We start from the raw sequence: 12821 nt of genomic DNA, 5'->3' as shown, positions 1-12821 counted from the left end.
TCTTGAATTCGGATCTAATGCCTAGATTCAGTTGAAGAGGTTACAGCTAAACATTTCCTTGATGGTCTAAGCGTTCTTGCCATCTTTGGGGTATGAAAAACAAAAATTTAAAGCTAAAACTAAACATAAACACCCCGAAAATAATACCTTAAAGATCAGATCGATTCCTCGGCCAACCACCCTTAAAAATTTTCTATCGAAAGACAACTGAACCCTCAACAGTCGTCAAGAAAATTAATCAAGCACATGGCCTTCAATCATGGCTGTCATCAAGGAAAACTCCTTGCACTGATAATGATGCTTATATATATATATAGATATATAGATATATATATTTATATATTTGTATAAGAGATTTGGAAGTAAATAGATCTTCTAATTTGCATACACGTGTGGAATTGGTTTTACGTATTGATAAAAAATAAATATTAATACAGAATCTTCTATTTAAATATCATTAAAAATTTGAGATACGTTCCTGTAATTTGAACTCAAAAGAAATCTTAATGAAACTAAAGATGGACTGTAATTAATAATAATAAAAAGGTATATAAATATATTATTTAAATAAAATTTAAGATTTTTTAATAATAAAGCCCAAAAAAACCCTAGGAACAGTAGAATTGCAAACCAGGAACAGTTGTAAAAAAAAACTAAAAGACTCAGTTTCAGTTTCAATCCAAATTCTAACAACTCCCTATTTAATATTATTAGTGACATAGTATCTGTTTTTCTTGTTAACGTACCAACATTATAAGAAACCCAATCTCAAATCTCAATCCAAAGACAAGACAAGAATGTCGACTTTAAATCTGGGTTTAGTTCTGATAATCCTAGGATTCATGTTGGAAACAAAGATGGGGGAATCTATGAGATTCGAATTGGATTCAGGGCAAACCAAATGTATATCAGAAGACATTAGGGCAAACGCAATGAGTGTTGGCAAATACGCCATTGTTAATCCACATCAAGGTTCATTGCCTCATTCTCATAAACTCACTGTCAAGGTATGTATGTCCCCAATCAATTTTTTTTTTTACAATGTTTAGTGTTTATTAATTTAGGGTTCTTTTTCATGTTTAGAGGTTGATTTTAGTCTGAAAATTTTAAATATAATTGTAGATAAATTTTGATAATTTGGAGATTTAATTTTAGTGTTTATTAATTTAGGGTTTTGTTTTGTTTTGATAAATATAACTTATGCAATCGGTCTTTTAGTATAAGGATGCTCATAACACTTTTACGGGTGATATTCCTATATCATGTGTAGGATACAAGTGTCTTTAACTTATTAGATTTTTCTAAATTTTTTCACATATCTAGAGGCGATACGCTGAAAACGAATATATCAATGGAATTAGCTTTGTTTGATCTAGAATTGTAGCAGACTTTTGTGATTAACAAGATGTTTTTATGTTTATAGGTGAGTTCGCCTTATGGGCACAGTTATCACATCGGAGAGGATGTGGATTCGGGTAATTTTGCATTTACCGCCACCGAGAACGGTGGTTACACTTCTTGTTTCTGGGCAATTAATCACCAGCCACCGGTAAAGATTACCATTGATTTTGTTTGGAGAACTGGTGTTGCTGCTAAAGATTGGTCCCAGGTTGCCAAGAAAGGGCAGGTTGATGTAAGTTCTTTTTACCATATTGTTCGATATTTTTGATTCGGGTGTGAATGTCTCATACAGTTATGTGTTTGATAGGAGTTTATTCATATCCTTTTTAAAGTTTTTTTCAACGAGACATACTCATATCCAACATTGTTATACATCCAAGCATATTATATGTGCGATAACCTGCTTTTAAGGGCTGAATGACACACTCGTATGCGACACTCACACCCTTCCCTATATAAACTATAAGGTAATTTATATCTTAGTATGGAAGTACTTTGATATGTCCGGTTTACTGTGTTATGAGCAATGGATGACACGAGAATGCTCAAGAGGATTCTTAAAGGATTATCTCTCATAGACAATGTCTGAATATGTTCATATACAAGTACTTCAAAAGTTTGATTGTATCATGTTTATTAGCTTTGAACATGTCCTTCCTTGTAGACAATGGAGTTCGAATTGAAGAAGTTGTACGACACCGTCACATACATTCATGAAGAGATGTATTATCTCCGGGAGAGGTATGAAATAACTAGTTTCGTTATAACTATCCCCTATCTTATAAATCTAATATTCGAATCCCAACATGTACAATACAGGGAAGAAGAAATGCAGCATCTTAATAAGGAAACAAATTCGACAATGGCGGCACTTAGCTTCTTTTCGATCGCCCTATGCTTGTCGGTGGCCGGTTTGCAGGTGTGGCATCTAAAGACATTTTTTCAAAGGAAGAAGCTCCTTTAGTTTCTTTGCCTCTCTTCTGTTCCTTAACTCCATTGTTTATAACACTTCTCTATCTGTTATCTTTATTGATCTTTTAAGAGGCTTACATGTTAATAGTAAATACCCTAATTTATCATTTCATTGTTTGCACTTTTATTGATTTATTAAATTGGTTAAATTCGAAATTTAAACATTAGCACCAAACTAAATAACTAAACTGAGTATCTAACTAATTTCCAAACTAATTAATTTTAAAATTTTGGTAAATTTGTATCATTTATTCAAATAAATATTTTACTAAATATATACTATATTTAATAACCATCCATTATTATTATATTTTGTATCATAATATTTTATTAATCTGAGATTAAAACTTTTGTTGTGTTGATAAAGTTTGTCTTTTTACGATCTACGATGAGTTTATTTCTTTTCTTGAATTGTATAATTTCATTTATTAAATGAATTAATGAATTTATTTTTAAAAAATCATTCATTATTAAAATTACTTGCTATTTAACTTTTTTAATACACCCACGGTTGAATTGATAATAAAATATATATTTTAATTTTAATCTGATTTTGAGTTGAAAGTATTTATATTAGAAATTAAATTGTATTTTATTTTTATTTAAAATTTAGACGTTTTACGTTCCCACAAATGACAAGCTGGTCAATTTTAACAAAAAAATAATTTTACTCTTTAATTTAATTATAACGATTAATTTACCTATTTTTATGTAAATAAAATACAATTTTACTGTTGGTGCTTGTTTTAATGTGTTGCAAACATAACACTAAAACTAAAGCAATAGAGATTCATTTTATTTTAAAATCCAATACAAGCGCGGTAACCCAAATGTTTGGGGGATTTTTATTAACAGTCAAAGATTCAGATCGACAAAAACACGCGTAGATAATAGATACCATCAATGGAGGCATGCCTCAACTCTTTATTTAGTAGCTATATATTATGGCATGAAACTGAACTCCATTTATGCACTGAGGCATCATTCCGATTAATCATCGTCGTAATCACGGTGCCGACGGTGCCGGCGATGCTTCTTTCCCTCATCATCATCATCATCTTCATCTTCACTTTTCTTACCCTGCAATGTTGACCATGTTGAAATCGAGTGAGTTTAAAACATCTATGTTATTCAAATTCGCGATAAATATGGGATAACTTACGTGTTTCTTGCGCCCATGGCCCCTCCTTTCACCATCTGAATCATTGTCATCATTTCTTCTATAACTTGACTTCTTATACCCTTCATCTTCATCATCCGATTTCCTCCCACCTCCATATCCTTCTTCTCTTTCATCTGATCTATCATAACTCGATTTCCTATAACTAGATTTCTTATACCCTTCATCTTCATCATCCGATTTCCTCCCACTTCCATGGCTTTGCTTTTTCCCGTACCCAGATCCGTATTCGGATTCGGAGTCTCCATGCCCTGAAGATTTCCTACCATATTCGGATCCATGTTCCCCGTGCCCCAATTTCCTACCATATCCAGAATCATGTTCAGGCTTCCTTCCGTGATGATGAGACCCATGTTGATCTCCATATCCATCATCATCATGAGCACTAGAATAGGGTTTAGATTGTCCATGTCGATCATGACCATAAGGGTAGCTTCCGGACGAGAAATGCGGACGCTCATAATCAAAATTTCCGTCAGACTGTGTGGACGAAGGGTAACAAGTCTCTTCACTGGGTTCCAATGGGTGCCCGTACGTCACGAAGAGGTCGAACCCACCACGGTACGGCGTCGGATTATGCTCGTCAAACTCGTCGGGTTCATCCTCAGCTGGAGATGTGTAATACGGCATCGTTCGGCTTTGGTTATGCGTTCAAAAAATGAAAATTAAAGGTTCTCTTTTTTTTTCTTTTTTAAATGTTTTGATATAAATATATGAGACGAAGTGAGGGGGGTTGAATGGAGAATGAAAGGCGGGAAGCGATTGAATAGGACAGTTTGACGAGACCTCTCAATTCGTTCATTGTTTAAAAAGCCTAAACGATGACGTTTTAAGGAAATTAATTTGAGCCGTTGGATTTTGAAATATACCGTGTTATTTGGCAAAGAAAAGGTTCAACTCTGAGAATTTTTTTTTTTTTTTGTTCAGAAGTTATTGTAAATTTGAATTTTCATTTACGATTCGCAGATTCTAGATTTGAATAAGATATTTTATTTTATGAAATAAGTAATCAATTTAAATATAGTTTTTTTAACAATTAAATTACATTTTGAAAAATTCTTAATTAAATAAATTTAATGGTAAAACCCGAATATAATGTAGACTTGATCATAGATCGGGCCAGGCTTGAGTCGATTTCAAGGTTGAGTCGATGCAAAATTTTAGGTCTATTTTCTAGGCCGGGCTCGATCCGTCCAAAAAAAAAATTAGCCTAAAAAATGCTTAATCAAGCCTGGTCGGTCCATATTAATTTTTTTATATTATTTTTATATAAAAATATATTTAAAAAATATAATACATTAAATATAATAAAAACATTAAAATAAATTTTTTCTAACAAATTGAAAATACATTAAAAAATCTTTATACTTAAATAATAGTAACATAGCTAGTAATTTAGCAAGCAAATGCTTCTAAAATTGTAGCAAACTTAACAATAAAACAAAAGTTATACAATATCCAAACAATAATAACAAAATAGTAACAATATATTAGAGAAATTGTAGCAAAACAACAACATAACAACAACAAAACAGTAACATAACCGAAGCAAACAGCAACAAGAAAAAAAATTTAGTCAAATTCGGGTTAGGGCCAAAAAAACTTGTTGAAGGCCTGGCCCATTTAGAAAACGAGCCTTATTTTTTGTCAAATCTCATTTTCTAGACCTATATTTTTGCTCAAACCCTCTCCCTTTTCAGGCGAGCTTAGGTGGGTGGCCCGACCCCTAGTTTTGTGTAATATCGTGATACATGAACTTTTTCATATTTAAAATTTTGGATAAACATTGGGTCAGTAAATTATTAATAACTTTACGTTTTGGTTATTTAATTTCAAAATGTTACAAAATGGTTATTAAATTATTCAAAAGTTTTCATTTTAAGTTTGAACTATTCTAAGGTTTTTATTTAAGCCATTGGGTTGTTAAGTTTTTTTTTTTAAAGTCCAGCTAGAGAGCTCCAAGCAGCTATTCAACAATTGGTACAATGAATTAGTACTTATTGACGAGTAGAAGAACATACATTAGGTCTAAGTCTATTTGACAATCAATGTCAAGATTGAAGAAGAAAGCTATTTGAATTTTGGTTTATAAATTCATGACATTTATAGTTGCTTCATGAAAAAAAAAACTAAATTTAGGAGAGAAAGAGAAGAAGAGCTTTCAATTAGTATAGGCAATGCAAATAGAAGATGCCATACAATAGTGATTTTAAGAGTTCAATGACTTAAAAAGAAAACTTTCAAATAGTGCAAGTGTGCAACGACTATTTTGCAATCTTTTGAAATTGAGTGATCAAAATGTAAACTTACTAATGATTAGTAACCTTAGTGTAGTTTACCTATTATTTTAAGTTGATTCAATTCAAACTTTTAAAAAATAGGTAGAAAAGTTAACGTTTATTAACTTTATTATTGTAGCATCACGTGGATGTGGCGGCGTCAACAATTAATTAATTTTTAAAATTTAAAAATTCAAAAAATTATGAAGAGAAGTATTATGTCAAGGTGTTGAATTAAATCAAGAGTGGGTTATAGAATTATATTAATAATTGAGAAATAAAGACCTTAACCCTCGTTTATAGAATAAATCTGAAAATAATAATAAAAATAAGTCATGAACAATAAAGTTTATCTGATATCACCTCATAAATGATGAAATTTGATTTTTTTTTTTACCTTTGTTTGACATCAATGGCAATACGAAAAGTCTATAGATGAGGATATTATTGAAAAAATAGCATAAATAAGTATAAATATAAGTAATATTTAAATACCACCTCCAAGTTTATTTTATTTATCCCCATCTTGAAACAAAAATTACGTTTAAGTGTATAAAATTTCAAAATTAGACAATACCAAAGGGGCCATTCATGAAATAAAGGAAGTTGCGTTTCAATTGCATCCCTCCTACTTTTGTTTTAATCAGTGGAGCCCTTTTATATTCCTTATAAATGGTCAAGAATAAAAGACATTATTCTCTTTTATATTCCTTCTAATTTTTACTCCATTTGAAGCACCTTACTTCCAATTTGGATTTAATTTTTTAAAAATTATTCTATGTTTTTTGTTTAGAATTATTTTTTAGTTTTATTTTAAGATTTTAATAATTGAATTAAATTTTAATGTTATAATATTAAAATTATTATAGTTTTAGAAAAGATACATATTAATAAATATTATCAAACTAAATTTATATTTTTCAGATCAAAGATAAATATAAATTTATAAAAATCGAGTATTAAAACAATTTTAATATAATTACAGATTAATTTAACTATATAAAAATAAATAACCTATAAATAATTTAACTAATTTTAAATTATTTAAATATTTTAAAAATAATTTATAATTACATTATGTTTTAAAATTTATTAATGATTTTAAACAAAATTAATGTTATAAAAATATTAAAAGTTAATATATACAAACAAACTAGTTAGATATAAAAGTAAGATACATTAGAAATTAGTGCAAAATTGCCCAGGTAGCGAAAGGAGATAAAAGAAAGAAAGTGGGAAGAGAGTTTAAAATAAAAAAGAAATGAGGAAATTATTTTCATGTATTATAAATTCATTAGGTTAAAATATATTGCTAGTCCCTATGCTTTGACGAAATTTGAAATTTAGTTTATAACTTTAAAAGTTAAATTTCATCCTTCTACTTTTTTAAATTTAAAAATATTAGTTCAATCATTATCGTCGTTGTTTAAATTATTACCTTTCATATACTTGTTCTCAATAAGTTTTGCATGAAAAACAAAATGTATAAGCAAAACTCTTTATAGCAACGACCTATTTGCTGGATTTTCTTGATAATTTGAAAGAAAAAGAGAGAGAGAGAGAGAAAATTAAGAAACAAGGGGGCAAGACTCAAGAGAGAAGACTTTGGTAAGTTTCAATTTTTTGAAATTGAAAGTAACCTATTTATTGTCTAAACCTATCATTTCTTATCTATAACTCCAATTACTAGATTGATTGGGTTTTAGAATAACTTTCCGTATTAGAATTTTGGATTTTTAAATTTATAATAAAAAAATACTATTTTTCTTCTCCTCTTCCTCGAAACTCACCATTTTTCTTTTAAATTTCAAGTAGTGAACGGGTATCTAATTTTTTGTTTGTGAAAGTTCAAAGACTATGATTTTTTATGAGATTGGATGTGGAAAAATTAGTTACAAAATTCTTGGTTTTTCTTTGCTGCAATTATTTGTTCTATAAATTATTTATTTATTTTAAAGAATTTTAAAATATCTATTAACCCTTTGAATTAAGCCGCAACATTGAGTAACAGAATTGTAACAATGGATAAATTAAGGATTATTATGTAACATGGGTAACCGAAATATAAATTTAAACAAAGTTGAAGGACAATCAATGTAGTTTACCCTTACAAAATAGTATGATAAAAGACAAAAACATAGTAATTAGCAGTAAAACAGCAATGAATCATATCTTCTGAAAAACCTGTAAATTGTTTTTCTATTTATTGCCTCTTCGCTCGATCTCATCATCCCCTTTCTTTAAGAAAAACTCAAATCTCACTAAATCCCCCACAAAACATTCAAGACAGAAAAGGGGGCGTGTTGTTGTTGTTGTTGTTTCTCTTCGACTTCGATCGATGTCGGCGAGGGTAATAACGGTGTCCCAAGACGGCAATGGCGACTACCGAACAGTGCAGGAAGCCATTGACACTGTTCCACTCTGCAACACCTGCCGCACCATCATTCGACTGTCACCCGGCGTTTACAAGCAACCTGTTTACGTTCCCAAGACCAAGAACCTCATCACCTTGGCTGGTCTCCGCCCTGAACTCACTGTTCTTACATGGAACAATACCGCTACTAAAATTCAACATCACCAGGTAAAAAAAGATGTCCTTTTTTCGTGCTACCTTATCTGGGTTTTCGCCACGTGTAATCATAGTGTTTTTTTTTTTTTTGAAAAGGGTTCGAGGTTAATTGGGACTGGAACGTTCGGTTGTGGCACTGTGATTGTTGAAGGAGAAGATTTCATTGCTGAAAATGTCACCTTTGAAAACTCTTCCCCAGAGGTGAATTTTCAATTTTTCCTCTAATTTTAACCCTTTTTTTTTTTGTAATTTTTTCTGGATTTCGGTTTTTGTTCTTAGAGTTTTTTTTTTTTGGCTAATTATCATATCATCATTATCAAGAATTTCAACTCTGAACTTTTCTTTTTTCTCTCAATATATTTCCCTTTCTACTATATTGTTATTGAATTAATCACTAAAGCAGACAATTTATGATTGGAATTTCACCTTTATTAGACATTTTCCTGGGCTTCAATTTGTGATTCAAGTTTGGTTCTTTGGTTTTTGACTGATCATCATCATCATCACTTTCTTTAAAATTTTGATTTGTTTCTCAATATATTTTCCTTTCAGCTATGTGGATTGGAATGATATGATTTTTAGCATTTGGGTGTTTTTTCTTTCTATTGTCAAAAATTGCGAGTTGCTTTGAAAATGCTGCAGAAATTTCAAACTATTCCTATGCCATTAATCTTTCACTTCCTTACAGGGTTCAGGACAAGCTGTTGCAATCAGAGTAACAGCGGATCGATGTGCATTCTATAATTGCAAATTCCTGGGCTGGCAGGTGCTTAGCTCATCTCATTTTAGTTGGCCTTATGTAAACTATATCATTATGCCCTCTTATGTTATCCTGACTTTGTTTTCCGATGCATATTCCAGCATGTGTATAAAGATATAATCCTCTGAAGTCCTTCTAAATACATTGAAATCTTGGCAAAATTATATCTTTCTGCGTAAACAATGTTGGCTACATGTTAAGGTCTTTACTCCTTCGCCTATTTCATGACCAATTTAGTGGTTTAATTGTGTTTGTAAAGTTGTACGGATGATTTATGGAACCTTCTTTAAGAGGTGATATTTCAACAAGTCTAGAGGTTCGGACATTGACCTCCTAGAATCTTACTGCTTGTATAACCATTTGCAGGATACTCTATACTTGCATCATGGAAGACAGTACTTGAAAGACTGCTACATTGAAGGAAGTGTAGACTTCATTTTTGGAAATAGCACGGCTCTTTTAGAGCATTGTCATATACACTGCAAGTCAGCTGGATTTATAACTGCACAGAGCCGGAAAACTTCTCAGGAATCGACTGGTTACGTGTTTTTAAGGTCTGTGGTTGACTAATTGTGCCCTTTTCTTTTCTACTATTCGTTTTTCGTTAACATCCCATTATCATCTTGCATAAATTTCTTAATTTTCAAGTTGTTAAGTTGTTTGAGGACTTCGAAGTGGATGGTTTCAAACATAGTTCTTATGTTTAAATTCGAAAGAAAATACTTCAAAATACAGCTCTTTTGTATGTATGGTCTATCTGGTATTTTGTTGGTAGGAAAATGTGGCACTCGCAATTTTCCTTAATATTGTATTTGTGCTTTTTATAGTTGTTTAAGTTAAAAGTTTCTCACCCGAACCCGGGATTTTGATTTTGCCATCAATTCTTTTAACCATTAAGCTATACTTCGTAGAAAACTATATACTTGCAATATAGCTACAAGTACCATACATAGTTCTGTTTTTAGGAGAGTGAACTGCAATCCGTTCAAGTTCGCAAGGAAAAAGTTATGGTGCATCTTCTCGGGTTATTTTTCCCGTTCTTTTGATTTCCTTCCTCTTACAAACAGTTACTTCCATTATCACACGTAATCAGCTGTGAATTACAATTTGTGGCATTGATTCAGGTGCGTCATTACTGGCAATGGAGGGTCTTCTTATTCATATCTCGGGCGACCATGGGGACCCTTTGGAAGGGTGGTCTTTGCCTACACATACATGGACCAATGTATCAAACATGTAGGTTGGCATAACTGGGGAAAAGCCGAAAACGAGAGAAGTGCTTGCTTTTACGAATACAGGTATCTCATGTTCTCTCTTCCTTATTCTCATGTTGCTTTTACGAGAGACGTCATTTTCTTCGGAACAAATAGATTTAAATGAAACTGCTGCAGATGTTTCGGCCCTGGGTGCTGTCAATCAAAACGGGTTACTTGGTGTCGGGAACTGCTGGAGGAAGAAGCAGAAGAGTTCCTTATGCACGGATTCATCGACCCTGATCCGAACCGACCATGGCTTGCTCAAAGAATGGCACTGAAAATACCATATTCTGCATAGAAAAGAGAAACAGATAGTGGTGGTATGAGTTAATAATGAGGAATATAATGGTGTGTGTTGGAAGTATTTGAAGCATAGAATAAGGAAGATGGCTAAGAAAAATGGTAAGCTCATATGGTTTGGGCAGTTGAAACTTGAATATAATAGTGTTGAAGTATTTGAATCCTCATAATTGCTTTATTAATCAAATTAACTATAATAGTTGGAGTGTTTTAAGATAATTAATATTTACTATGATTTTTTTTTGGTATTTTTCATATCCATTTTACGGTTTATGTTTGAGGTTTGTGGCTCTTCTTCAAACAATGTCGTTTCAAAGGTACGAACATGCATCTCTCTTTGGAAATGCAATGTGCTTTACTATTTCATTTAACCCTTGTTAATTATTATGGTCTTTTTTAATCACATTTTCGTTGCGACTCATGAATGTGATCATACAATTTGATTCGGTGCATAGCTCTCTTTCATGTCTAGACTTTTTAAAATAATGTTAAAAATTTTAAAATTGATTTCTTTTCATATTAATAATTTAATGATATTAAACGTTTTATGACTAAATTTATATTAGATGATGAAATTAATTAATTTTTAGATAATAATATAATTTTGAGTTGGGTTAGCTTTTGAAATTTTCTGGTTAAGGTTAAATTAATTATGCCTTTTGCTTTGTTTTTGGTTATTCAACTATTAATTTTTTTATTTGGTTACAATATTTTTGAAATTAGATATTTTAATCAATCTCTTGTTATTTGACGTTAGATGAGTAATGAAAAATTGACGTGTAGTTTTTATTGATCTAATAATAAATTTAACTTTTCAATATTTACACAATTTAATCTTAAATGTAAAACAGTTTAACAAATTTAACTTTTAATATTTACAAAATTTTTCATTGTAGTTTAAATGTTAAAAACTCAATAAATTTATCACTCAACAATTACAAAATTTGTCAATTTAGTTTTAATTCTAAAACAAATATTTAAAAAATATATTTAAAAAATATTCTTTAATGTACTTCCAAAACCTACTAAACAAGAAGAGTACTTACTTATTAATATCATATTATTTAATTAAATTCCTCTAAAATATTAAGAATCAAACTGATCGGATGAGTATTTGTTGAATGTTGAGGGGTAAGTTTGTTGAGATTTTAGAATTAGAATTAAAAAAACATTAAGGGCTAAATTTGTTGATTTCTTTAGATTTAGGATCAAATTAAATTTGCTATTAGGCAAAAAACAAATCCAAAATTGGAGATGCGGGGGATCGAACCCCGTGCCTCTCGCATGCAAAGCAAGCGCTCTACCATTTGATCTACATCCCCATTGTGTGTTAGAATCACTGAAAGAAAACATTTCTTATTAGAAAAAAAAAAGTGTTGGCAAAAAAGTCTGAAAATGGAGATGCGGGGGATCGAACCCCGTGCCTCTCGCATGCAAAGCGAGCGCTCTACCATTTGAGCTACATCCCCATTGTGTGTTAGAATCATTGAAAGAAAAAATTTCTTATTAGAAAAAAAAAAGTGTTGGCAAAAAAGTCTGAAAATGGAGATGCGGGGGATCGAACCCCGTGCCTCTCGCATGCAAAGCGAGCGCTCTACCATTTGAGCTACATCCCCATTGTGTGTTAGTATCATTGAAAGAAAAGATTTCTTATTAGAAAAAAAAAAGTGTTGGCAAAAAAGTCTGGAAATGGAGATGCGGGGGATCGAACCCCGTGCCTCTCGCATGCAAAGCGAGCGCTCTACCATTTGAGCTACATCCCCCATTCGGGCATATTGTTACAAGAATAAAAATATCTCCATATTGTCAAATTCAAGAGAGCATTTGAGCAAATAAAAATAGTGTATTTGCCGGGATGACAAAAGTCAGTCCAGTTTATAGTATCTTGAGGAATTTCATCGAACAGATTATAGGCAGAGGACATATCGCCACAAAACTGGTGAGCTTTAAGGAGGAAGAGGTTTTCAGTTGTGGAAAGGATTCAAGGCATGGAGTTTTTTTGCCAATGGCAAAGGCAATTTGCTTGGGTTTTGAGTTTTCTCGCTAAAAAACCCAGAAAAGCAGACATAAATGAGTGATTATTTAGCAATAATGATGCCGACAA

General features: G+C 31.4%; 3 protein-coding genes and 4 non-coding genes across 7 annotated transcripts; 2 read left to right on the top strand and 5 right to left on the bottom strand.

Moving 5' to 3' along the window:
- The first annotated feature begins 767 nt into the window (after positions 1-767).
- On the top strand, positions 768-2460 carry LOC105797811 (transmembrane emp24 domain-containing protein p24delta7). The gene is made up of 4 exons (XM_012627726.2): positions 768-1007; positions 1424-1633; positions 2066-2142; positions 2221-2460. The coding sequence occupies exons 1-4, from the start codon at positions 798-800 to the stop codon at positions 2363-2365; spliced, it is 642 nt and encodes a 213-aa protein (XP_012483180.1). The 5' UTR covers positions 768-797; the 3' UTR covers positions 2366-2460.
- Positions 2461-3064: 604 nt separating this feature from the next.
- LOC105797810 (uncharacterized protein At5g39570) lies at positions 3065-4183 on the bottom strand. The gene is made up of 2 exons (XM_012627723.2): positions 3536-4183; positions 3065-3453 (listed from the first exon to the last, which is right to left on the bottom strand). Exons 1-2 carry the CDS (start codon positions 4181-4183, stop codon positions 3364-3366), a joined length of 738 nt encoding a protein of 245 aa, XP_012483177.1. The 3' UTR covers positions 3065-3363.
- A 3802-nt stretch (positions 4184-7985) lies between these two features.
- On the top strand, positions 7986-10965 carry LOC105798158 (pectinesterase 31). The gene is made up of 6 exons (XM_012628098.2): positions 7986-8413; positions 8498-8602; positions 9090-9167; positions 9528-9715; positions 10286-10459; positions 10553-10965. Exons 1-6 carry the CDS (start codon positions 8171-8173, stop codon positions 10713-10715), a joined length of 951 nt encoding a protein of 316 aa, XP_012483552.1. The 5' UTR covers positions 7986-8170; the 3' UTR covers positions 10716-10965.
- Positions 10966-11966: 1001 nt separating this feature from the next.
- Positions 11967-12039, bottom strand: TRNAA-UGC (transfer RNA alanine (anticodon UGC)). Its single transcript has one exon. It is a non-coding gene; the product is annotated as a tRNA-Ala (tRNA).
- A 74-nt stretch (positions 12040-12113) lies between these two features.
- Positions 12114-12186, bottom strand: TRNAA-UGC (transfer RNA alanine (anticodon UGC)). The gene has a single exon. It is a non-coding gene; the product is annotated as a tRNA-Ala (tRNA).
- Positions 12187-12260: 74 nt separating this feature from the next.
- TRNAA-UGC (transfer RNA alanine (anticodon UGC)) lies at positions 12261-12333 on the bottom strand. The gene has a single exon. It is a non-coding gene; the product is annotated as a tRNA-Ala (tRNA).
- Positions 12334-12407: 74 nt separating this feature from the next.
- TRNAA-UGC (transfer RNA alanine (anticodon UGC)) lies at positions 12408-12480 on the bottom strand. Its single transcript has one exon. It is a non-coding gene; the product is annotated as a tRNA-Ala (tRNA).
- Between the last annotated feature and the right edge of the window lie 341 nt (positions 12481-12821).

This window comes from Gossypium raimondii, chromosome 9 (genome assembly GCF_025698545.1).
Source record: "Gossypium raimondii isolate GPD5lz chromosome 9, ASM2569854v1, whole genome shotgun sequence".
Classification (NCBI taxonomy): Eukaryota; Viridiplantae; Streptophyta; class Magnoliopsida; order Malvales; family Malvaceae; genus Gossypium; species Gossypium raimondii.
This window is presented reverse-complemented; position numbering and strand designations above follow the sequence as displayed.

Bases quoted from the DNA above. Each gene is read 5' to 3' on its own strand.
- LOC105797811 (XM_012627726.2), top strand. From the start codon at position 798: ATGTCGACTTTAAATCTGGGTTTAGTTCTGATAATCCTAGGATTCATG. The intron at 1,008-1,423 runs GTATGTATGTCC...TTATGTTTATAG, and splicing joins CTCATAAACTCACTGTCAAG to GTGAGTTCGCCTTATGGGCA. The intron at 2,143-2,220 runs GTATGAAATAAC...TGTACAATACAG, and splicing joins ATGTATTATCTCCGGGAGAG to GGAAGAAGAAATGCAGCATC.
- LOC105797810 (XM_012627723.2), bottom strand. From the start codon at position 4,183: ATGCCGTATTACACATCTCCAGCTGAGGATGAACCCGACGAGTTTGAC. The intron at 3,454-3,535 runs GTAAGTTATCCC...TCAACATTGCAG, and splicing joins GCCATGGGCGCAAGAAACAC to GGTAAGAAAAGTGAAGATGA.
- LOC105798158 (XM_012628098.2), top strand. From the start codon at position 8,171: ATGTCGGCGAGGGTAATAACGGTGTCCCAAGACGGCAATGGCGACTAC. The intron at 8,414-8,497 runs GTAAAAAAAGAT...TTTTTTGAAAAG, and splicing joins CTAAAATTCAACATCACCAG to GGTTCGAGGTTAATTGGGAC. The intron at 9,716-10,285 runs GTCTGTGGTTGA...GCATTGATTCAG, and splicing joins ACTGGTTACGTGTTTTTAAG to GTGCGTCATTACTGGCAATG.